Source organism: Miscanthus floridulus, chromosome 5 (genome assembly GCF_019320115.1).
Source record: "Miscanthus floridulus cultivar M001 chromosome 5, ASM1932011v1, whole genome shotgun sequence".
NCBI lineage: Eukaryota > Viridiplantae > Streptophyta > Magnoliopsida > Poales > Poaceae > Miscanthus > Miscanthus floridulus.
In genome coordinates, this window is record NC_089584.1 from 128,604,247 (window position 1) to 128,629,256 (window position 25,010).

The following is a 25,010-nucleotide window of genomic DNA, read 5'->3' on the forward strand; positions in this document are numbered from 1 at the left end:
CTTTGTCTCAGTGACTCAGCAGAGAGGATGGTGACGATTTTGACCGAATCAGCACGAGAGTCCCTACCTTTATTTTCCATTAAATGAAGAGAAGAACGATATTTACAAAGTATAAAACAAAGATAAGTACAAGGCCTTCAGGCCCAAAGAGAAAAAAAAGGAAACTATAAAATATAACTCTCTCTCCAAAGATTGAGGGGAGCCTGTCTGACGGCTGAAGCTTGTGTGTCTCCGTTGCTTGTCCCCTTCCGTGTCTCCGCACACGTGGAGGCCATCCATTCGTTCCCTCCAGAGATGGGCCCTCGCTAAAAATGCAGTCCGGATAACATTGAAATTACTAAATTAACAAAGCATGAGAGCCTAGATCCTTGCTATGATAAATTGTTCCATACATAAGATTCCATGGAAAGTGCACCGAACTCATCCGTTGTCCTAAGGGGATGAGACCTTCACTTAAAATTGGCAAACACATTATAGGGATTTGTATTGAATGACTGACTGACATTTCCTTGTTGTGTATCTTGACCATGGTTCGGGGTCCCAAAGAATGAACTGAAAGGCGGAGGCACAAAAGCATTTCCATGTGGATAGTAGCCCCGATAGTAGCCTGGTATCTGTATTTGATTTTGGTACATACTACTCTCTAAATGGCCCTGTACCAAAGAAAAAAGGAATACTAATATCAGTAATGAAGATACGAGTAGTCTTGATAGTATTAAATATAACTGAAATCTCGTACCAGGTCAGTGTAGTGTGGTTGCTCATATGTTACATTATCTACTTCCACTGCAGGACCATAAGCCTTTGGGTCATTCTTCCCTTTCTTTTTTCGTCGTGTGCTTGCTTCTGTTGCAGAACCAGAAGCCATTGGGTCATTCTTGGTTTTTTTCTGCCGTGTTGCCTTCTCGAAACCACCAACTGGTCTCTCAGATCCATGAATTTCTTTCTCTTTAACCTTCAAGCCTTTTGGTTTTATAGCTTGGTCTTCTTCTTGTGTAGCTACAAAATAGATAATAATTAGATTTTGGTGTCAGTATGTATGGTGTTCACGCAATGATTACTCAGGCTATACCGGAGTGCGAACCTTGTGGGTGAGATAAGGTATCGACATCTGAATCAGCTTTAATTTTTAGGCTTTTCTCCACATCTTCTGCTAATTTCTCTGCATTATTCACAGCCATAAAGTATGTTTCATCAGATTCTGCAGCTCGAGTAGCTAAATGAATATACATTCTGCATAACTCCTTTCTCCGTTTTGATAGCTTTGTTTTGGGATCTTCATGTGTCTCAGAATTGCTCTTTATATGAACTACTTTTGCATCAACTGTCCATCTATTTAGTACGTATTGTTCAGGATTTTTTTTATATTGTTGATATCAAGTATCTTCAACGCATGGCAGCATAAGATTCCAACAAATTCGAACTTTTTGCAGCTACAATTCACCTGAACTTCGGATGCAGAAAACTTTACAACATGTTCATTCCCCCTACCATAAACCTTTATTTTGTACTCCTTTTCAGCATTACTATCACCACAGTAGAACAGATCACAATTCAGTGTTTGCATCACTTGTTCTTGGAATATCTTAAATATGGCTGGAGTATAAATTCTTGCTGCATGCCTTAGTATTCTCAAGTCAGATTTCAACTTAGGTGTACTTTGTGTTGCCCTGAAATCACATTTTACCTCCTCATATCTTTTATCTGCCACCAACCTTTCAAAGTGCTCAAAAAAGGTAAGTATGTCATATTTGACACTAATATACCCCTTCAACTCATTGTTCATACTTTCACTTCTTTGAGTGCTAACCATATCAGCAGAAAATGTATTTCTTCCATATGCTAAGGCCCATTTCTCCCTTTTATCAAATAATCTTTGTAGCCATTGATTGTTTCGTAGCTTATACTTGTCTAGCAAATTGTTCCATGCATTTATAAAATCCTCCTCTTGATCATAAATACAGTTCTGAAAGTCTTTATTGAACTTCTTATAGTCCTCCACAACTCCAGCAAGGTGCTTGCACGCATTCTGGTTCATATGCTGGAAGATTCTTCTTTTTTATCAGGACGCCAAACACCTATTGATAAATAAATAATTGATCCAAATGATGTTCTATCCCTAATTATGAAGAAAGTGGCACAAAATATTATGTTGTACTTATAGGATCACTAGGAACATAGATCTAGCCGGGTACTTCATGTAAATGGGTAGCAAGTCCTAGTACATGTTATAGACAGAGATTAGAGGGAGGAGTAGAGGAACGTGTCGAACCTGACACCACAGAGGAGGATCCGCTCGCGTCCGCCATGGAGTCGGTGTCTGCGCGCTAGGCAGCGACGGTCGGGGAAGAGTACGGTGATGAGCAGTGGCGACCGACGGTGAAGACCGGTGGCGGCGCAGTGAAGTCCGGCGTGGTGGCAGCCCTTCGGTGTAGATGCAGAGGCGGCACGGCTGGTGGCTTCCCGTCACTGGCTACGCCCCTCTAGATCGGATTAGGGTTTAGGGATTTCGGTGGGGAGCTCGGCTCAGGCGAACCTCATGTTAAGAGCCGCCGACCCCCACCTCTTTTTATAGCGCTGTGTGACAGGAGCCCTCCAGCCATGGTGGGCTAGGCGCCCCTGATCAGGGCGCGAATCAAAGGCCCAACTGGACCGTTGGGTTCAGTTAGGATTAGAGATCAATCTAACAATTTAATACCTGCAGAACAACAAAAGGTTCTATTCTATTCTTTATGGTGGTGCTGTTTTTCACATTATGTGAACTGCTCCTTCGAATACTAAAAGCCTTGTCTCGAGCATAGGCATTGTAAAATTGGTATGCCTCTTCTTCAGTGCAGAATTTCATACCAACCTTAGGTATCCTGTCTCCCGTAGAATTTTCTACCTGAGTAGGTTCGGTCTGGATTTGTAGTGAGTTTCATGCAGAATATGTTAGAAATCATGTAAACTTGCAATGGCGGTTAAATTTGAAATATATTTGCATAGACAAAACAAATATAGATTATGAATGGTAATCCAATATGACTTGCATTTTCTAACTATATTCTTACTGTGTCAGATGAGGGAATGTTGATCTAGAGAAGTTCTGTGAGGATGTGACAACAACAGGAGGTCGTATCAAGATTCTGGGTACCTGCGGAGAATCGGCCTCCATGTAGTTAGCCTCGTCAGGCATGGGGGGAATCGGCTAAGATGCCCCCATGTAGCTGGTCTCGTCGGCACCGGTTTCGTCAGGCATGGAGAGAATTGGCTGAGATGCAATTTTGTGTAGATCGAGAGAAACGACAAGAATTGCTAATCTAATTACCCTTCCGTACCTAGATGCTAATCTGATGGAACCAACTATTGTAATTGGCGCCATTTTTCACAGGCTCACGCCGTTTGCCTCCTTTATTTAATTCAACTGGCGGGAATTTAATGTGGGGCCAGAAAATGGTAAGCACGTGATTAGGGGAGACGGACGACTCCGTTTTCTCAGTCGTGCGTTGCGGACGGAGAAAATTAGCGAGGGCCCATCTCTGGATGGAACGAATGGATGGCCTCCACGTGTGCGGAGACACGAAAGGCGACACGCAACGGAGACACACAAGCTTCAGCCCTGTCTGACTGGTTTGGCCTTAGTACACACTTGACCAAGGAGGATGGCGACGATGGTAATGACGATGTACCAAAGACTCGTGGCCGACAGTCGAACATTTTATTGGTAGCATAGGTGATAGATCTCGAGTTACCTTGAAGCTACCTGAAGAAGGTTGGCAAAAAGAGCACTATTTCATCACCAAAGCTAAAATTCTAATATTGCCCAGCCATATAACATTCCATGCAGCTCCAAGGCTACATTATGTAGACGGACAGATCACGATTGTGATTGATGTCAAAAATCAAAAACTATTTCCCTTTGAAACATAATATTTCACGAGTCAAAATTTTCTAGCGAATACACACATTGACACCAACGCAGCTTCTTCGTTTCCGATATCATATTCGTCATCTTACATTTATACTCTTTGCACGCTCTTCCACATGCCTGAACATATATCGAAGCTTTCTTGAAGAATCTGGCAATGTGTTCTTCAGATTTCTCCAGCAATGCAGGGACCGTGAGAGCAATAACAGCACCTGACAGAATAGGGAGTAAAAAGTTTAGCAATTCGACATGGATCAGCAAGATTAATAGAGCATTTTTGTTTCCAAATTGATTCCCCCTTTCTGTAGGATTTTCCATGCCGTTCCAAATACGAAAATGTGGACGCAGCGAATTGGACTTTCAAATCGGGTTGAATGCTTACAGTCCACTGCTAGTATGATCTAAGTAGATACGATGCAGCCCGTCATGCCCTCACGTTTATGTATCCTTGGATTACATTCAGCAGCACTAGTGCAGAACTTCTGACAAGAAACTCATTTTGAATGGAACTTTTGGCGAAACTAGAAACATCATGCTGTTCTATCAAACTAAGTGATAGTGTGAGCCTTGCCTCTGTTTCCATTGTTATGCCATTTTGCAATGTTACCAGCACAGATTTTCAGTGCAATTATAAGTGATCTGATGATAAGTGTCTTGTACACGTTGTCAGTGCAATCATAAGTGATCTGATGATAAGTGTCCTGTACACGTTTTCATATCGCAATTCATAATGAGGTTCTTCTAAAGATGCACAGTGGTTTCTAGCTCATAAGAAATGTAAATGAAACAGTAAAAGAACTTACCTGTATATACCAAAGTGATAAGATCAGTCAGTCGGCCAACTATGGTGGTCAGCAACAACACAAAAGCCACCTTGTAGAAGAGGCTGGAATCCTTTCCAAGTGCAATGTTTTCGAAATTCTTGAGCACCTTATTAATGAAGCTACCAACTATTTCTGCTGCTTCACTCATTGACTCATCAGAAATTTTCATCAACGGAATAGGTGGAGGTGCCCTGCATAAGGTTTCTTTTGCATTTTTAGAGTTGGCGCAAAACAATAGGTTATAATTACTATCTAAGAGCAAAAGCAATTATACAGCATATTCTTTTCATTTTTGGTCTATCCCTGATATTTGCTTTGTTTTGCAATAAGGATCATGGTATTGCACAACAATGTTAAATTTTACTCAGAAACTAAAACATAAGCAGACATTTCTATTACATTCTGTGAATGTCATCTGCTAACAGAGTTCTTGACTAGATACATTCCGCATTCGTCACTGCAGCAATTAAGCAACCCTATCAAAATGGTAAGAGCTGTTGAACCAAGGTCCAAGGCCAAATAATTCCATCAGCTCTAAGATGCCACCACGGATTAGAACTTCAACAACCTTTACCAATTGCCATGCTAGCTAGCACTAGCAACCACACAAAACGAATTAGCCATAGTGGTTTCACCAATGGGTGAGAGATCAAACCAGAATCACCTGTTGAGCAGCTGCGCAGCCTTTGCCCAGACGAAGAGGACGGTGAGCAGGATCATGAGCACCTGGGACACGAAGGAGAGCAGCGTGTAGCCGGGCACGCAGTAGAAGAGCGCCCAGGACGCCACCACCGCGACCAGCATCCGGCCGGCCACCTCCTTCCTCCTCCACAGCACCACATCCGCCACTGCGCCCACAGAAAAGTTCCCACGCCACGCTCTCAGAATCCAAACGCGAAATGCAGACTGGGAGAGCCTGAGCCTAACGACATAGTATCGATCAAAACGGTCAAGGAGGACTCACCGGCGCCGCCGCCGAGGAGATCGTGGGGCGATCTCTGGGCACCAAACAGCCGGCAGCTTCGGTAGGGGGAGTCCATCGTACCGCCACCACAGGACGGATCTCTCCTCGGACGGGAAAAGGGAAAGGGGACAGGCAAGGCAAGAAGAGCTTGGACCCTGGAGTCGATGAATGGCAGCTACTGAGTGGTCCCGTTAAGTCCAACTTTGTCGAGCTGGAAATTTTGGAAATCGGAACGACGTCCTATGCGGGCGCTAGAGTTTGAGCCCTTTCCCGGGTACCATTAAAAAAAAGATGGTTTTTTCTTATAGGTCACTAAAAAGTTCGGATTTATCTAGGTGTCGTGACACTTTATTTCTTTGTCCTCCAAGCCATTCTGTCCACCTTCTGTTTGGTTTTGACAGTTTCAAAGCCCCGACAGATGGGACCGGACAGGAAATTTGTCCATCTTACCCTTCTATGAGGGAGAGGCCGTGTTGACCGACCTTGACCGCCATCATATTCTCACTCTCACTTCTCTCTCGTTCTCTTCCCCAAACCCTAGCTGAGGCGGGCGGCGGCGGACGCGGAACCCTAGCGGCGGCGGCGGGTTGAGAAGAAGATCAATCACCCGTGCTTCTGGCGTCGAATGGGGTAGTCCTGCTTGGAGTTCACCGTGGATCCAGAGGATTGGCTGCGTATGGCGGTGAAGAAGGGTGCGGGTGAGCGACCGAACTTGCGAGCTGCCGGGTGAGTGTTATTCCCCCTAGATTGCATGCTCCTTGGTATGGATCGATTAGGTCGGGTAGTTGTGAATGTGAATGCTTAGGGTCCGTCTTGTTGATTGTGGTGTTGTTTCCCGTTGTTTGCGTTCTCCTTGATTGCGTGCTCTTTGTTGTTCATCTGTAGGATGGACATAGACAATAGCTTCAACCTAGAAATGCGGATTGTTATTCCCAATTCGCATGCTCGGTGGTTTTCTTTGAACAAAGTTGTGGATGCTGAGCTTACTAACTTCGAAGATCTGATTCGTGATGTTGTTGACAAGTATCCACCCGATTTCGGTGAGGTAGCTCGACTATTTTATTTCTGTAATCAGAGTAAGGTCAACGTTGAAGTAAGGAGTGACCAAGATATGCGTAAAATGTTTGCTAAAAGTAATGAATCAAAGTGTTGTTTCTTGACTGTTGCCTATAATAGGCCAACTAGTGAGCCTCAGATTTCTGATTGTGATTTTAGTCCCTCTGCCAACTCTGTTGAAGCCCCATTCACTCCTTCAATCCACTGTCCTACCAGAGCAGAAGCAAGCAATGCCTCCCAGAGTGCCACCTAGAGTGAATGTGCTGAACCTGAATATCTGGCTAACCCAAACCCATCCAATGAGCATGTGGGTGTTGATGAGGTTGTACATTGACCTTGGCCCCCAACATCCCCCACCTACCAAACCTCATAGTCAAGTTTGCAGTAAGCAAAGGCAGCCTGAAAGTTCTGATGGTTCAGACAGTGATGACTCTGACGATGAATCCTTGTCTGATGATGATAGTGAAGTAGAGGACTTAGATGATATTATTAAAGATAAAGAACCTGAACAAATGCCTGATGCTGATTATGACAAGAAGGACCCTCCTATGGCTGTAGGCACTATTTATTCAGACATTCCTTCCTTTAAGCTGGCTTTAGCTACACATTCTGTGAAACATGAGTACCATTATAACATTGAGGCAAGTGACACAGGAAGGTACAAGGCAACATGCACTGCCCAGAATGATGGCTGCCCATGGAGAATCCATGCATCAACTCTGAAGGATGGTGTAACTGTTAAGGTACTGTGTATGTACTTTTTGTAAATGCTGATAGTAATTTGGTTCTGTTATTACTTATTGCAAATGCATGCAGTAACTGTGGAATGTATATTTGTTTTGCAGATAAAGAGAAACCCATTTTCCCATCAGTGCTAGAGCGCCAGGAGGCAAGGAGTCTGTGTAGGAGTCCATATATGTTTGATAAGCATTATCAGGCAATGGCTGCTACCAAAGCAGAAGCTATGAAGTACCTTCAAGACACTCACAAGAAGCTATGGACTAGGAGCTAGTTTGGCACTGCCTCAAAAGTTGATTATGTGACTAACAACTTGGCTGAGTCTTTCAATAACTGGATAAAGGGTGAGAAGCAAAAGCATCTGGATGACTTGATGGACACCATCAGACAAGATATTGATCAAATGGAACCATAGGAAGAGGGTGGCCAGAAAGTTTGAAGGAAATATTTTGCCCCATATTGTGCAGAAGCTAAAGGATGACAGTTACAATCTTGATATTGAAGTGATCACAAGCTCTCCTGAAGGTGTTGCAGAAATCTGTGCTAAGGGGGGGGGTCTAGGTTTAGGTTTGTGGTGGACTTAAGAAATAGGACCTGTTCCTGTAGAGTCTGGCAGGGGTCAGGAATACCCTACAAGCATACTATTGCCTACATCACCTCAATTCCAGGTGCAAGACTAGAAGATCATGTAGATGATTTCTTCTCTGTTCAGAAGTTCAAGGATGCTTATGTAGGCTCTATCCCATGCATTCCTGACAAGTCCATGTGGCCCAAAGCAACACATGGCTTCTTCATGCACCCTCCATGTCTCAAGTCCACTAGTGGTAGGAGGAAGAACATGATGAAGTCAGCTGTTGAGGGAGGTAGTAAGAAGAAGTCAAAGAAGCATGAGTGTCCTATATGCCATGAGTTAGGCCACCACTGGTACACCTGCAAGAATGGGAACCCAGAAGACATTACTGCAATGGAGGCTGAAAGGTAAACATGTACTTTATTTTCATTTATCCTATAAATTAAATACATGTACTAACTGTAAACTTGTCCTTTGCAGGGGTCTCCCAAAGAAAAGGCAGAAAAAAGTAGCAAGTTATAATACAGAGACTAGCTTTGTTGTGAAAACTCTTGCATCAGGCATGGTTTTCCCACACAATGAGGCAGTGGCCAATGCTACACACTAGAAGAGGAAGAGGAAATCATCTTCTTCATCAAAGGGTCCAGCTACCAGTACATCAGCTACCAAGAAAAGTAAGGGCCCAGCTACTAGTACATCAACATGTCATACAAATTCCCAGACTAGTAGGTAAGCATGATCCAATTCTGCATTTGCACTTTTTGATGAAACTGTGTGCTTGACCTTTCCTGGTACTTGACTATAACAGATCTGGAACTGGTTCCAATGACACTGTTCCCCTCTAGTCTGTGTATCTTGCCCCATTTCATGAAGAGACTGTGCAGACAGAACCAATGGAGGTTGTTTTGCCCCAGCCTTCACCAAGGAAGAAGATAGGGTTTAAAGAAGAAGCTTACACCAAAAAAGCTTTCAATTGTGCCAGCCTGCCCAGCCAGCCCAGCTTCTAATACCAGGAGCAAGAAGAAGGTAGGGTTTAAATGAAAACCACCTGTGTTTAGTTATTATTTTGGTGATTTGGCTGTAAAAACTACTACTGCTGCTTTGCTATCACTTTATTTTGGCATGACTGTGATGTAAGATGAAACTATGATGTGAGATGAATGACTATGAGATGGAACTCTATTGGTTAGATGAAACTTTGTGAGATGTTATTTTTTTTAGATGTCAGAATTACTATGTTATCATAAATTAGATCATAACTCTGATGAAAACCATTCATTCATGCATCACTAGTCTTCATTCAAACACACACATACACAGTCTGCATACATAGGGCCTTACTTTTTCATGATAGCATACAAAGCAAGAAAGATGCACACAAACACCAGCTTTTCAATCCACCTAAGCTGCTGAAGAACCCTATCTTCCACTACTGCATTGCCTACAATTCTAGCCGACTGGGAATCTTCCTGGACGATGGCCAGAGGAGCTGCTGTAGAGATAGGAGCTGGTGCTGCCACTGCCTACAGAGGAATGGCCTGTAATGGAGCAGGTGCTTTAGGTGGGTGCACAACAGTGTCCTCCATTTTGTCCTCCCATTGATAAAACTAGCACCCTCCGGCCTATAAACAACAGCATCAACAGATTAGCACCAAACAGGGAATAAAGAACAACCTATGAATGAATGAGTAAGGAAGAAAAACAACTGCAAAGTACGGGCACTTGTGGAAAGCACGATTATGGTTGTTCGTAGTCATCGATATGAATCGATTAGCTAGCACACTACAGTTGGGGCACATGACCCGCCTAGGCCTCCTCCCATAGCTGCTTGACGCTTGAGACATGGCACTGGCAGCAAGGCAGCAGGAGAGACAAAAAGGAGAAGAATGAGTGGGAAGGGAGGGCTGAGGGCCTATTTATAGCACCAAGCGGGGTCTCTTTGGCGCCAAGCCCAGTGCCTTTGGCACCAAAAAACTTGCCCACGTCAGCTGTCTTGGCGCTCAAACGTTTGGTCAGGGAGTGGCACACAGGGCAAACGGCAATTTCACTCATCCTCCCTAGACTGAGGGCACTTCGGTCTTTTCTCCTTGCCGTTACACACCGTTACCAGCGAAAATGGACGGAATGGCTTGGGGGGCAAAGAAATAAAGTGTCATGGCACCTAGGTAAGTCCGAACTTTTAGTGGCCTGTAGGAAAAGGCCATCTTTTTAATGGTACATAGGGAAAAGGCTCCTAGAGTTTGACGCTCGCGCTGCTGCTTGCCCCTATAATTGTGTTCGCTCGTAGTCAATCTGCTTGCCACACGTATGCATGTGAGCCCACTTTCATTGAGATGCTGTCAAGCACGTGTGACCTGCCCATACTTCACGTCCCCGCATCCTTGTCTCCATCCCTATCCCTATCCCCATCCCCATCGCTAACCCCATCCACATCCATTTGCCTCACCCTCGTAGGAGCACTATAGGATTTTTAGTACGCCTAGAGGGGTAAATAGGTCTATAAAAATTCAACTCAAACCGAAGTCAAATTCACCCACGACACTGCCACATAGCGACACTACTGCACCAAACAATGGCACTACCATACCTGCAGGAGAGATTAGTTCACAGTTCAAAATCTACCCAATGAAATTTAGATCAGGTAAATTTCTTAGCTTCCTGCAGGATAGAAGATCACAGATCGACAGCTAAAAGTGGTGGGAACACCACACACAAGTAGATCGACCTCAAACCCTAGAATTACCTCAACAACAATAAAAACATAAGTGTAGCAACATAAGCACAAGATGACACAAGGATTTATTCTGTGGTTCAGCTCGCTATCAAGACTTGCCTAAGTCCACGTTGTTGAGGTATACTACTAAGGCTTAGGGCTTTGTAACCCTACCTCGTTCTCAAGTCAAAAGAGTGAACTCTTGAGATAAGGGGCGATTTTACTCGTTGCAAGAGGTGGTAACAAACCTTCCGGGGCTGCCACAAACTTGGCAAGCTCATCGGGCGACGCTCTAGCTGGCTAGGAGCCAAGCTCCAAGAGTAACAAACACAACCACCAACCAAAACATGAACCAAATGCTCTTTCGAGTTGAGGAATCAATGGAGCCTTGCTCTCTAATTCCGAGTTTTGGGACCAGTTTCCCTCAAGGAATTGATGGAGAAATCAATAAGTTTATTTGGGGGGTTTGAGGTCAACAATAGAGGAAGAGAGAGAGAGAGAGAGCTTAATTTTCTATTTGGGCGTGCTGGAATCAATAGGAGGAAGAAGGAGAGACGTTGGGGAGGAAGAGGATGTGTATAAATACTCTCTCAGCTCTAGCGGTACACGTAAGTGCGGCAGTGCCTCTCTCTAGGTGGCGGGCACTATTGCAAACCCAGCAAGACAGCAAGGGTGAAAGGAGTTGCTAAGAAGTTGGCTGTCTTGGTTGAGGATGTGAAGGATGTTTTGTGTAAAGATTGAGCATTTGATTGCACACTTTTAACCAGTTGTGGTGCCCCATTTATAGTACAGCTTTTCCCATACTCAATTTCAAAAGACAAAAGAATTCAAACTCCTTTGAGCGTGATGCCATCCTTATTATAATTAGGGGCTCATGTGTCTCAGAATTGCTCTTTATATGAACTACTTTTGCATCAACTGTCCATCTATTTAGTACGTATTGTTCACGATTTTTTTTATATTGTTGATATCAAGTATCTTCAACGCATGGCAGCATAAGATTCCAACAAATTCGAACTTTTTGCAGCTACAATTCACCTGAACTTCGGATGCAGAAAACTTTACAACATGTTCATTCCCCCTACCATAAACCTTTATTTTGTACTCCTTTTCAGCATTACTATTACCACAGTAGAACAGATCACAATTCAGTGTTTGCATCACTTGTTCTTGGAATATCTAAATATGGCTGGAGTATAAATTCTTGCTGCATGCCTTAGTATTCTCAAGTCAGATTTCAACTTAGGTGTACTTTGTGTTGCCCTGAAATCACATTTTACCTCCTCATATCTTTTATCTGCCACCAACCTTTCAAAGTGCTCAAAAAAGGTAAGTATGTCATATTTGACACTAATATACCCCTTCAACTCATTGTTCATACTTTCACTTCTTTGAGTGCTAACCATATCAGCAGAAAATGTATTTCTTCCATATGCTAAGGCCCATTTCTCCCTTTTATCAAATAATCTTTGTAGCCATTGATTGTTTCGTAGCTTATACTTGTCTAGCAAATTGTTCCATGCATTTATAAAATCCTCCTCTTGATCATAAATACAGTTCTGAAAGTCTTTATTGAACTTCTTATAGTCCTCCACAACTCCAGCAAGGTGCTTGCACGCATTCTGGTTCATATGCTGGAAGATTCTTCTTTTTTATCAGGACGCCAAACACCTATTGATAAATAAATAATTGATCCAAATGATGTTCTATCCCTAATTATGAAGAAAGTGGCACAAAATATTATGTTGTACTTATAGGATCACTAGGAACATAGATCTAGCCGGGTACTTCATGTAAATGGGTAGCAAGTCCTAGTACATGTTATAGACAGAGATTAGAGGGAGGAGTAGAGGAACGTGTCGAACCTGACACCACAGAGGAGGATCCGCTCGCGTCCGCCATGGAGTCGGTGTCTGCGCGCTAGGCAGCGACGGTCGGGGAAGAGTACGGTGATGAGCAGTGGCGACCGACGGTGAAGACCGGTGGCGGCGCAGTGAAGTCCGGCGTGGGTGGCAGCCCTTCGGTGTAGATGCAGAGGCGGCACGGCTGGTGGCTTCCCGTCACTGGCTACGCCCCTCTAGATCGGATTAGGGTTTAGGGATTTCGGTGGGGAGCTCGGCTCAGGCGAACCTCATGTTAAGAGCCGCCGACCCCCACCTCTTTTTATAGCGCTGTGTGACAGGAGCCCTCCAGCCATGGTGGGCTAGGCGCCCCTGATCAGGGCGCGAATCAAAGGCCCAACTGGACCGTTGGGTTCAGTTAGGATTAGAGATCAATCTAACAATTTAATACCTGCAGAACAACAAAAGGTTCTATTCTATTCTTTATGGTGGTGCTGTTTTTCACATTATGTGAACTGCTCCTTCGAATACTAAAAGCCTTGTCTCGAGCATAGGCATTGTAAAATTGGTATGCCTCTTCTTCAGTGCAGAATTTCATACCAACCTTAGGTATCCTGTCTCCCGTAGAATTTTCTACCTGAGTAGGTTCGGTCTGGATTTGTAGTGAGTTTCATGCAGAATATGTTAGAAATCATGTAAACTTGCAATGGCGGTTAAATTTGAAATATATTTGCATAGACAAAACAAATATAGATTATGAATGGTAATCCAATATGACTTGCATTTTCTAACTATATTCTTACTGTGTCAGATGAGGGAATGTTGATCTAGAGAAGTTCTGTGAGGATGTGACAACAACAGGAGGTCGTATCAAGATTCTGGGTACCTGCGGAGAATCGGCCTCCATGTAGTTAGCCTCGTCAGGCATGGGGGGAATCGGCTAAGATGCCCCCATGTAGCTGGTCTCGTCGGCACCGGTTTCGTCAGGCATGGAGAGAATTGGCTGAGATGCAATTTTGTGTAGATCGAGAGAAACGACAAGAATTGCTAATCTAATTACCCTTCCGTACCTAGATGCTAATCTGATGGAACCAACTATTGTAATTGGCGCCATTTTTCACAGGCTCACGCCGTTTGCCTCCTTTATTTAATTCAACTGGCGGGAATTTAATGTGGGGCCAGAAAATGGTAAGCACGTGATTAGGGGAGACGGACGACTCCGTTTTCTCAGTCGTGCGTTGCGGACGGAGAAAATTAGCGAGGGCCCATCTCTGGATGGAACGAATGGATGGCCTCCACGTGTGCGGAGACACGAAAGGCGACACGCAACGGAGACACACAAGCTTCAGCCCTGTCTGACTGGTTTGGCCTTAGTACACACTTGACCAAGGAGGATGGCGACGATGGTAATGACGATGTACCAAAGACTCGTGGCCGACAGTCGAACATTTTATTGGTAGCATAGGTGATAGATCTCGAGTTACCTTGAAGCTACCTGAAGAAGGTTGGCAAAAAGAGCACTATTTCATCACCAAAGCTAAAATTCTAATATTGCCCAGCCATATAACATTCCATGCAGCTCCAAGGCTACATTATGTAGACGGACAGATCACGATTGTGATTGATGTCAAAAATCAAAAACTATTTCCCTTTGAAACATAATATTTCACGAGTCAAAATTTTCTAGCGAATACACACATTGACACCAACGCAGCTTCTTCGTTTCCGATATCATATTCGTCATCTTACATTTATACTCTTTGCACGCTCTTCCACATGCCTGAACATATATCGAAGCTTTCTTGAAGAATCTGGCAATGTGTTCTTCAGATTTCTCCAGCAATGCAGGGACCGTGAGAGCAATAACAGCACCTGACAGAATAGGGAGTAAAAAGTTTAGCAATTCGACATGGATCAGCAAGATTAATAGAGCATTTTTGTTTCCAAATTGATTCCCCCTTTCTGTAGGATTTTCCATGCCGTTCCAAATACGAAAATGTGGACGCAGCGAATTGGACTTTCAAATCGGGTTGAATGCTTACAGTCCACTGCTAGTATGATCTAAGTAGATACGATGCAGCCCGTCATGCCCTCACGTTTATGTATCCTTGGATTACATTCAGCAGCACTAGTGCAGAACTTCTGACAAGAAACTCATTTTGAATGGAACTTTTGGCGAAACTAGAAACATCATGCTGTTCTATCAAACTAAGTGATAGTGTGAGCCTTGCCTCTGTTTCCATTGTTATGCCATTTTGCAATGTTACCAGCACAGATTTTCAGTGCAATTATAAGTGATCTGATGATAAGTGTCTTGTACACGTTGTCAGTGCAATCATAAGTGATCTGATGATAAGTGTCCTGTACACGTTTTCATATCGCAATTCATAATGAGGTTCTTCTAAAGATGCACAGTGGTTTCTAGCTCATAAGAAATGTAAATGAAACAGTAAAAGAACTTACCTGTATATACCAAAGTGATAAGATCAGTCAGTCGGCCAACTATGGTGGTCAGCAACAACACAAAAGCCACCTTGTAGAAGAGGCTGGAATCCTTTCCAAGTGCAATGTTTTCGAAATTCTTGAGCACCTTATTAATGAAGCTACCAACTATTTCTGCTGCTTCACTCATTGACTCATCAGAAATTTTCATCAACGGAATAGGTGGAGGTGCCCTGCATAAGGTTTCTTTTGCATTTTTAGAGTTGGCGCAAAACAATAGGTTATAATTACTATCTAAGAGCAAAAGCAATTATACAGCATATTCTTTTCATTTTTGGTCTATCCCTGATATTTGCTTTGTTTTGCAATAAGGATCATGGTATTGCACAACAATGTTAAATTTTACTCAGAAACTAAAACATAAGCAGACATTTCTATTACATTCTGTGAATGTCATCTGCTAACAGAGTTCTTGACTAGATACATTCCGCATTCGTCACTGCAGCAATTAAGCAACCCTATCAAAATGGTAAGAGCTGTTGAACCAAGGTCCAAGGCCAAATAATTCCATCAGCTCTAAGATGCCACCACGGATTAGAACTTCAACAACCTTTACCAATTGCCATGCTAGCTAGCACTAGCAACCACACAAAACGAATTAGCCATAGTGGTTTCACCAATGGGTGAGAGATCAAACCAGAATCACCTGTTGAGCAGCTGCGCAGCCTTTGCCCAGACGAAGAGGACGGTGAGCAGGATCATGAGCACCTGGGACACGAAGGAGAGCAGCGTGTAGCCGGGCACGCAGTAGAAGAGCGCCCAGGACGCCACCACCGCGACCAGCATCCGGCCGGCCACCTCCTTCCTCCTCCACAGCACCACATCCGCCACTGCGCCCACAGAAAAGTTCCCACGCCACGCTCTCAGAATCCAAACGCGAAATGCAGACTGGGAGAGCCTGAGCCTAACGACATAGTATCGATCAAAACGGTCAAGGAGGACTCACCGGCGCCGCCGCCGAGGAGATCGTGGGGCGATCTCTGGGCACCAAACAGCCGGCAGCTTCGGTAGGGGGAGTCCATCGTACCGCCACCACAGGACGGATCTCTCCTCGGACGGGAAAAGGGAAAGGGGACAGGCAAGGCAAGAAGAGCTTGGACCCTGGAGTCGATGAATGGCAGCTACTGAGTGGTCCCGTTAAGTCCAACTTTGTCGAGCTGGAAATTTTGGAAATCGGAACGACGTCCTATGCGGGCGCTAGAGTTTGAGCCCTTTCCCGGGTACCATTAAAAAAAAGATGGTTTTTTCTTATAGGTCACTAAAAAGTTCGGATTTATCTAGGTGTCGTGACACTTTATTTCTTTGTCCTCCAAGCCATTCTGTCCACCTTCTGTTTGGTTTTGACAGTTTCAAAGCCCCGACAGATGGGACCGGACAGGAAATTTGTCCATCTTACCCTTCTATGAGGGAGAGGCCGTGTTGACCGACCTTGACCGCCATCATATTCTCACTCTCACTTCTCTCTCGTTCTCTTCCCCAAACCCTAGCTGAGGCGGGCGGCGGCGGACGCGGAACCCTAGCGGCGGCGGCGGGTTGAGAAGAAGATCAATCACCCGTGCTTCTGGCGTCGAATGGGGTAGTCCTGCTTGGAGTTCACCGTGGATCCAGAGGATTGGCTGCGTATGGCGGTGAAGAAGGGTGCGGGTGAGCGACCGAACTTGCGAGCTGCCGGGTGAGTGTTATTCCCCCTAGATTGCATGCTCCTTGGTATGGATCGATTAGGTCGGGTAGTTGTGAATGTGAATGCTTAGGGTCCGTCTTGTTGATTGTGGTGTTGTTTCCCGTTGTTTGCGTTCTCCTTGATTGCGTGCTCTTTGTTGTTCATCTGTAGGATGGACATAGACAATAGCTTCAACCTAGAAATGCGGATTGTTATTCCCAATTCGCATGCTCGGTGGTTTTCTTTGAACAAAGTTGTGGATGCTGAGCTTACTAACTTCGAAGATCTGATTCGTGATGTTGTTGACAAGTATCCACCCGATTTCGGTGAGGTAGCTCGACTATTTTATTTCTGTAATCAGAGTAAGGTCAACGTTGAAGTAAGGAGTGACCAAGATATGCGTAAAATGTTTGCTAAAAGTAATGAATCAAAGTGTTGTTTCTTGACTGTTGCCTATAATAGGCCAACTAGTGAGCCTCAGATTTCTGATTGTGATTTTAGTCCCTCTGCCAACTCTGTTGAAGCCCCATTCACTCCTTCAATCCACTGTCCTACCAGAGCAGAAGCAAGCAATGCCTCCCAGAGTGCCACCTAGAGTGAATGTGCTGAACCTGAATATCTGGCTAACCCAAACCCATCCAATGAGCATGTGGGTGTTGATGAGGTTGTACATTGACCTTGGCCCCCAACATCCCCCACCTACCAAACCTCATAGTCAAGTTTGCAGTAAGCAAAGGCAGCCTGAAAGTTCTGATGGTTCAGACAGTGATGACTCTGACGATGAATCCTTGTCTGATGATGATAGTGAAGTAGAGGACTTAGATGATATTATTAAAGATAAAGAACCTGAACAAATGCCTGATGCTGATTATGACAAGAAGGACCCTCCTATGGCTGTAGGCACTATTTATTCAGACATTCCTTCCTTTAAGCTGGCTTTAGCTACACATTCTGTGAAACATGAGTACCATTATAACATTGAGGCAAGTGACACAGGAAGGTACAAGGCAACATGCACTGCCCAGAATGATGGCTGCCCATGGAGAATCCATGCATCAACTCTGAAGGATGGTGTAACTGTTAAGGTACTGTGTATGTACTTTTTGTAAATGCTGATAGTAATTTGGTTCTGTTATTACTTATTGCAAATGCATGCAGTAACTGTGGAATGTATATTTGTTTTGCAGATAAAGAGAAACCCATTTTCCCATCAGTGCTAGAGCGCCAGGAGGCAAGGAGTCTGTGTAGGAGTCCATATATGTTTGATAAGCATTATCAGGCAATGGCTGCTACCAAAGCAGAAGCTATGAAGTACCTTCAAGACACTCACAAGAAGCTATGGACTAGGAGCTAGTTTGGCACTGCCTCAAAAGTTGATTATGTGACTAACAACTTGGCTGAGTCTTTCAATAACTGGATAAAGGGTGAGAAGCAAAAGCATCTGGATGACTTGATGGACACCATCAGACAAGATATTGATCAAATGGAACCATAGGAAGAGGGTGGCCAGAAAGTTTGAAGGAAATATTTTGCCCCATATTGTGCAGAAGCTAAAGGATGACAGTTACAATCTTGATATTGAAGTGATCACAAGCTCTCCTGAAGGTGTTGCAGAAATCTGTGCTAAGGGGGGGGTCTAGGTTTAGGTTTGTGGTGGACTTAAGAAATAGGACCTGTTCCTGTAGAGTCTGGCAGGGGTCAGGAATACCCTACAAGCATACTATTGCCTACATCACCTCAATTCCAGGTGCAAGACTAGAAGATCATGTAGATGATTTCTTCTCTGTTCAGAAGTTCAAGGATGCTTATGTAGGCTCTATCCCATGCATTCCTGACAAGTCCATGTGGCCCAAAGCAACACATGGCTTCTTCATGCACCCTCCATGTCTCAAGTCCACTAGTGGTAGGAGGAAGAACATGATGAAGTCAGCTGTTGAGGGAGGTAGTAAGAAGAAGTCAAAGAAGCATGAGTGTCCTATATGCCATGAGTTAGGCCACCACTGGTACACCTGCAAGAATGGGAACCCAGAAGACATTACTGCAATGGAGGCTGAAAGGTAAACATGTACTTTATTTTCATTTATCCTATAAATTAAATACATGTACTAACTGTAAACTTGTCCTTTGCAGGGGTCTCCCAAAGAAAAGGCAGAAAAAAGTAGCAAGTTATAATACAGAGACTAGCTTTGTTGTGAAAACTCTTGCATCAGGCATGGTTTTCCCACACAATGAGGCAGTGGCCAATGCTACACACTAGAAGAGGAAGAGGAAATCATCTTCTTCATCAAAGGGTCCAGCTACCAGTACATCAGCTACCAAGAAAAGTAAGGGCCCAGCTACTAGTACATCAACATGTCATACAAATTCCCAGACTAGTAGGTAAGCATGATCCAATTCTGCATTTGCACTTTTTGATGAAACTGTGTGCTTGACCTTTCCTGGTACTTGACTATAACAGATCTGGAACTGGTTCCAATGACACTGTTCCCCTCTAGTCTGTGTATCTTGCCCCATTTCATGAAGAGACTGTGCAGACAGAACCAATGGAGGTTGTTTTGCCCCAGCCTTCACCAAGGAAGAAGATAGGGTTAAAGAAGAAGCTTACACCAAAAAAGCTTTCAATTGTGCCAGCCTGCCCAGCCAGCCCAGCTTCTAATACCAGGAGCAAGAAGAAGGTAGGGTTTAAATGAAAACCACCTGTGTTTAGTTATTATTTTGGTGATTTGGCTGTAAAAACTACTACTGCTTTGCTATCACTTTATTTTGGCATGACTGTGATGTAAGATGAAACTATGATGTGAGATGAATGACTATGAGATGGAACTCTATTGGTTAGATGAAACTTTGTGAGATGTTATTTTTTTAGATGTCAGAATTACTATGTTATCATAAATTAGATCATAACTCTGATGAAAACCATTCATTCATGCATCACTAGTCTTCATTCAAACACACACATACACAGTCTGCATACATAGGGCCTTACTTTTTCATGATAGCATACAAAGCAAGAAAGATGCACACAAACACCAGCTTTTCAATCCACCTAAGCTGCTGAAGAACCCTATCTTCCACTACTGCATTGCCTACAATTCTAGCCGACTGGGAATCTTCCTGGACGATGGCCAGAGGAGCTGCTGTAGAGATAGGAGCTGGTGCTGCCACTGCCTACAGAGGAATGGCCTGTAATGGAGCAGGTGCTTTAGGTGGGTGCACAACAGTGTCCTCCATTTTGTCCTCCCATTGATAAAACTAGCACCCTCCGGCCTATAAACAACAGCATCAACAGATTAGCACCAAACAGGGAATAAAGAACAACCTATGAATGAATGAGTAAGGAAGAAAAACAAACTGCAAAGTACGGGCACTTGTGGAAAGCACGATTATGGTTGTTCGTAGTCATCGATATGAATCGATTAGCTAGCACACTACAGTTGGGGCACATGACCCGCCTAGGCCTCCTCCCATAGCTGCTTGACGCTTGAGACATGGCACTGGCAGCAAGGCAGCAGGAGAGACAAAAAGGAGAAGAATGAGTGGGAAGGGAGGGCTGAGGGCCTATTTATAGCACCAAGCGGGGTCTCTTTGGCGCCAAGCCCAGTGCCTTTGGCACCAAAAAACTTGCCCACGTCAACTGTCTTGGCGCTCAAACGTTTGGTCAGGGAGTGGCACACAGGGCAAACGGCAATTTCACTCATCCTCCCTAGACTGAGGGCACTTCGGTCTTTTCTCCTTGCCGTTACACACCGTTACCAGCGAAAATGGACGGAATGGCTTGGGGGGCAAAGAAATAAAGTGTCATGGCACCTAGGTAAGTCCGAACTTTTTAGTGGCCTGTAGGAAAAGGCCATCTTTTTAATGGTACATAGGGAAAAGGCTCCTAGAGTTTGACGCTCGCGCTGCTGCTGCCCCTATAATTGTGTTCGCTCGTAGTCAATCTGCTTGCCACACGTATGCATGTGAGCCCACTTTCATTGAGATGCTGTCAAGCACGTGTGACCTGCCCATACTTCACGTCCCCGCATCCTTGTCTCCATCCCTATCCCTATCCCCATCCCCATCGCTAACCCCATCCACATCCATTTGCCTCACCCTCGTAGGAGCACTATAGGATTTTTAGTACGCCTAGAGGGGTAAATAGGTCTATAAAAATTCAACTCAAACCGAAGTCAAATTCACCCACGACACTGCCACATAGCGACACTACTGCACCAAACAATGGCACTACCATACCTGCAGGAGAGATTAGTTCACAGTTCAAAATCTACCCAATGAAATTTAGATCAGGTAAATTTCTTAGCTTCCTGCAGGATAGAAGATCACAGATCGACAGCTAAAAGTGGTGGGAACACCACACACAAGTAGATCGACCTCAAACCCTAGAAATTACCTCAACAACAATAAAAACATAAGTGTAGCAACATAAGCACAAGATGACACAAGGATTTATTCTGTGGTTCAGCTCGCTATCAAGACTTGCCTAAGTCCACGTTGTTGAGGTATACTACTAAGGCTTAGGGCTTTGTAACCCTACCTCGTTCTCAAGTCAAAAGAGTGAACTCTTGAGATAAGGGGCGATTTTACTCGTTGCAAGAGGTGGTAACAAACCTTCCGGGGCTGCCACAAACTTGGCAAGCTCATCGGGCGACGCTCTAGCTGGCTAGGAGCCAAGCTCCAAGAGTAACAAACACAACCACCAACCAAAACATGAACCAAATGCTCTTTCGAGTTGAGGAATCAATGGAGCTGCTCTCTAATCGAGTTTTGGACCATTTTCCCTCAAGGATTGATGGAGAAATCAATAAGTTTATTTGGGGGGTTTGAGGTCAACAATAGAGGAAGAGAGAGAGAGAGAGAGCTAATTTTCTATTTGGGCGTGCTGGAATCAATAGGAGGAGAAGGAGAGACGTTGGGGAGGAAGAGGATGTGTATAAATACTCTCTCAGCTCTAGCGGTCACTTAAGTGCGGCAGTGCCTCTCTCTAGGTGCGGCACTATTGCACCCAGCAAGACAGCAAGGGTGAAGGAGTTGCTAAGTTGGCTGTCTTGGTTGAGGTGTGAGGATGTTTTGTGTAAAGATTGAGCATTTGATTGCACACTTTTAACCAGTTGTGGTGCCCCATTTATAGTACAGCTTTTCCCATACTCAATTTCAAAAGACAAAAGAATTCAAAACTCCTTTGAGCGTGATGCCATCCTTATTTATAATTAGGGGCTCCTCCTTTCCATGTAAGATCCTCTATAATAAATTCCCTGCTTGTCATCTTAATAAATCTCATTAGTTCTCTAATTGCGTGGTCATTATCACAAAAACCCACAATTAGGGCTTGATTGCACTTTAAAGCACCCCTACCCCGCCGTTGAAAGCTCTAGTTTTGTTTTGGTGAATTGATGAAACCATAAGTGCTAACCTAGTTTATCAAAGTGATCATGAGATAGGTAGCACTACTCTAAGTGGTGAAGCTAATGAAGATCATGACATGATGATGGTGTTGTCATGTTGATGATCAAGTGCTTGGACTTGGAAAAGAAGTAAATGAAAAACAAAAGGCTCAAGGCAAAGGTATAAGTGGTAGGAGCCTTTTTGTTTCGGTGATCAAGACACATAGCGAGTGTGATCACATTTAGGTTCGATAGCCGTACTATTAAGAGGGTTATAACTCGTATCGAAATGCGGTTATCAAAGTATCACTAGATGCTCTATCTTATTGCATATGCATTTAGGATCTAGTGGAGTGCTAACACCCTTGAAAATACTTGTGAAAATATGCTAAAACATGTGCACAAGGTGATACACTTGGTGGTTGACACATTTGAGCAAGGGTAGAGAAGATAGAGTTGAAAACAAGTTAGCCGCGCTGGTCACAAAGTGACCGGACGTGTCCCGTATTTCATCTAGTCTCGGGGCAGTCTGACTGAAGTGACCGGACATGTTTGGTCGCCACACCGGACGTGTCCGGTATTTGGACCCGAGGTGAGTGACTAAGCGAAAGTGACCGAACTCTGTTCAGTGGAATGACCGGACGCTGATGAGTTACTGTTTAGTGTCTGATCAAAGTGAAATAGCTCGAAGCAGTGTCGTAGAGAGCGATCGGACACATCCGGTCGCCAACCAGTGAGTCTCAGGTTTTCTGTGCTAAAAATTCATCGGACTCTAGGAGCGTCTGGTCCGGTGTGACCGGACGCGTCCGGTAGGCCTAGAGCGGCTCTAGGAGCTCTGGACTCGACCAAACGTTGAGTCTCCTGCGTCCGGTCTAGAGTGACCGGACACATCTGGTCGGCCCTAGGAGCTCTCTGGACTCGACCGGACGCCATGGCTCTGCGTCCGGTCGTTTCTAACAGCGCGTCCGATCGCAGGTGAGTGTGGTAGCAGTAATGACTACTTCATTTTGAATTAGACACGTGCCGGTCAGGTAGTGATCGGACACATCCGGTTGCCACACCGGACGCGTCCGGTATACACGGCCGATGCGTCCGGTGCACATGACCTACGTGTCCGGTCGACGCGTAGTCAGCCCAATAATTGAGCCAACGGCTCTATTGTTTGGTGTTGTCTATAAATACCATTTGGCCAGCTCAAGTTCACTCTCTTAGCCATTTATATTGACATAGCAACCTTGTGAGCTTAGCCAAAACCCTCCCACTCATCTCCATCATTGATTCATCATCTTTGTGAGATTGAGAGTGAATCCAAGTGCATTGCTTGAGTGTTTACATCTACAGGTACTTGGTGTTCGTGTTTCACTGCGGAATTCACTTGTTACTCTTGGTGGTTGCCACCACCTAGACAGCTTGGAGTAGCGAGGATCGTCGAGCGGAGGTTGGTGATTGTCTCTAGCTCCGATCGTGGTGATTGTGAGGGGTTCTTGACCTTTCTCGGGCGGAGAGCCAAAAGGTACTCTAGTGAATTACTCGTGGCTTGTGTGATCCTCATCTTATGTTGGTTGTGCAGCACTCTATTGAGGGTTTGACGTGTGATGCCAATTAGCGCGTGAACCTTCAAGTGAGTGAATCACCACAACGAGGACTAGCTTGCCGCAAGCAAGTGAACCTCGATAAAAATCATTGTATCATCATTTGATTCCGAGGTGATCGGTCTTTATTGGTATTCATTTTTGTGATTGATTGGTTCATTCCTCGACTCGGCGGTATAACCATTTTGCTCTCTCTTTTTATATTACCATAAACTAGTTATCAAGCTCTTTAGTATAGCTAGTCGTGAGAGCTTGTTAGTTTGGTTAGTGTGGCTCTTTAGTTAGCCTTTGAGAGCACACTAACTTAGTGTAGTGACATAGCCATTGTGTGGATAGAGACTACATAAACTAGAATTATGGTAGGTGGCTTGTATTTTTAGTAGACTAGCCAATACTTGCTTCGTCTCATAATTGCCTAACCGGTTTGTTAAGTGTTGTTCTAGAAACATTTAATAGGCTATTCACCCCCTCTAGCCATTTAGGACCTTTTAGTCGTGCCCCAGACAACGGCTCCGCTCCTGAACACGCTCCTGTCCCCCCTTCTCCAACGTACCCCGTTCCCCCACCGCGCTATTGTCCTAAAAGATCATGAAACACTTCTACTGCAACATTGCAAAAACATATGAAAAAACTATGTAGTGCAATATCGGGTTGTAAATACTGCAACATCGAAAAATATGTAGTGCAACAATGAAAAACATGCACTGCAAACATCGAAAAATATCTACTGCAACAATGAAAAATATGTACTGCAACATTGAAAAAATATGTACTGCAACATTAGAAAACATGCACTACAACAACGAAAAATATCTACTGCAACAACGAAAAAATGTGTACACATGTACTGCAACATCGAAAAAACATATACTGTAACATCAAAAAATTATGCTGCAACATTCGAAAAAATGTGCTGCAACATCTCAAGCAGTAGTACTGCAACATCGTAAAAATATTTGTTACAACGACCCAAAAAATCCCATTGCAACATTCGAAATCATCTGTTGCAACATTCAAAAAAAACCCATTGCAACACGGCGAGATCTGACATCAGAGCTCGCTAGAACCCTAGCCACTGCCGCATCCCTCAGATTCAGAGGAGGGGGAGGAGGAGGAGGGCTCAGATCTAGAGAAGGATGAGGAGGGCTCAGATCCATAGGAGGATGAGGAGGAGGGCTCAAATCCAGATCCCCCCACGACCTACCTCGTCGGAGCCGCCGCCATCGTCCTCGTCTCCGGTGGGGGTGCGGGAGCCGATTCG

The 25,010-nt window shown here is 44.4% G+C and overlaps 2 protein-coding genes and 2 pseudogenes across 2 annotated transcripts; all 4 read right to left on the bottom strand.

The window, feature by feature from the left end:
- Positions 1-449: 449 nt before the first annotated feature.
- LOC136455325 (protein FAR1-RELATED SEQUENCE 9-like) lies at positions 450-2,385 on the bottom strand (annotated as a pseudogene).
- Positions 2,386-3,676: 1,291 nt separating this feature from the next.
- Positions 3,677-5,870, bottom strand: LOC136453545 (reticulon-like protein B12). The gene is made up of 4 exons (XM_066454103.1): positions 5,696-5,870; positions 5,396-5,579; positions 4,711-4,922; positions 3,677-4,119 (listed from the first exon to the last, which is right to left on the bottom strand). Exons 1-4 carry the CDS (start codon positions 5,769-5,771, stop codon positions 3,914-3,916), a joined length of 678 nt encoding a protein of 225 aa, XP_066310200.1. The 5' UTR covers positions 5,772-5,870; the 3' UTR covers positions 3,677-3,913.
- Positions 5,871-11,554: 5,684 nt separating this feature from the next.
- Positions 11,555-12,404, bottom strand: LOC136455326 (protein FAR1-RELATED SEQUENCE 5-like; annotated as a pseudogene).
- Positions 12,405-14,043: 1,639 nt separating this feature from the next.
- On the bottom strand, positions 14,044-16,237 carry LOC136453546 (reticulon-like protein B12). The gene is made up of 4 exons (XM_066454104.1): positions 16,063-16,237; positions 15,763-15,946; positions 15,078-15,289; positions 14,044-14,486 (listed from the first exon to the last, which is right to left on the bottom strand). Exons 1-4 carry the CDS (start codon positions 16,136-16,138, stop codon positions 14,281-14,283), a joined length of 678 nt encoding a protein of 225 aa, XP_066310201.1. The 5' UTR covers positions 16,139-16,237; the 3' UTR covers positions 14,044-14,280.
- Positions 16,238-25,010: the final 8,773 nt, after the last annotated feature.

Bases quoted from the DNA above. Each gene is read 5' to 3' on its own strand.
- LOC136453545 (XM_066454103.1), bottom strand. From the start codon at position 5,771: ATGGACTCCCCCTACCGAAGCTGCCGGCTGTTTGGTGCCCAGAGATCG. The intron at 5,580-5,695 runs GTGAGTCCTCCT...CTGTGGGCGCAG, and splicing joins TCTCCTCGGCGGCGGCGCCG to TGGCGGATGTGGTGCTGTGG. The intron at 4,923-5,395 runs GTGATTCTGGTT...AACCTTATGCAG, and splicing joins GCTGCGCAGCTGCTCAACAG to GGCACCTCCACCTATTCCGT.
- LOC136453546 (XM_066454104.1), bottom strand. From the start codon at position 16,138: ATGGACTCCCCCTACCGAAGCTGCCGGCTGTTTGGTGCCCAGAGATCG. The intron at 15,947-16,062 runs GTGAGTCCTCCT...CTGTGGGCGCAG, and splicing joins TCTCCTCGGCGGCGGCGCCG to TGGCGGATGTGGTGCTGTGG. The intron at 14,487-15,077 runs GTAAGTTCTTTT...CTATTCTGTCAG, and splicing joins TATCACTTTGGTATATACAG to GTGCTGTTATTGCTCTCACG.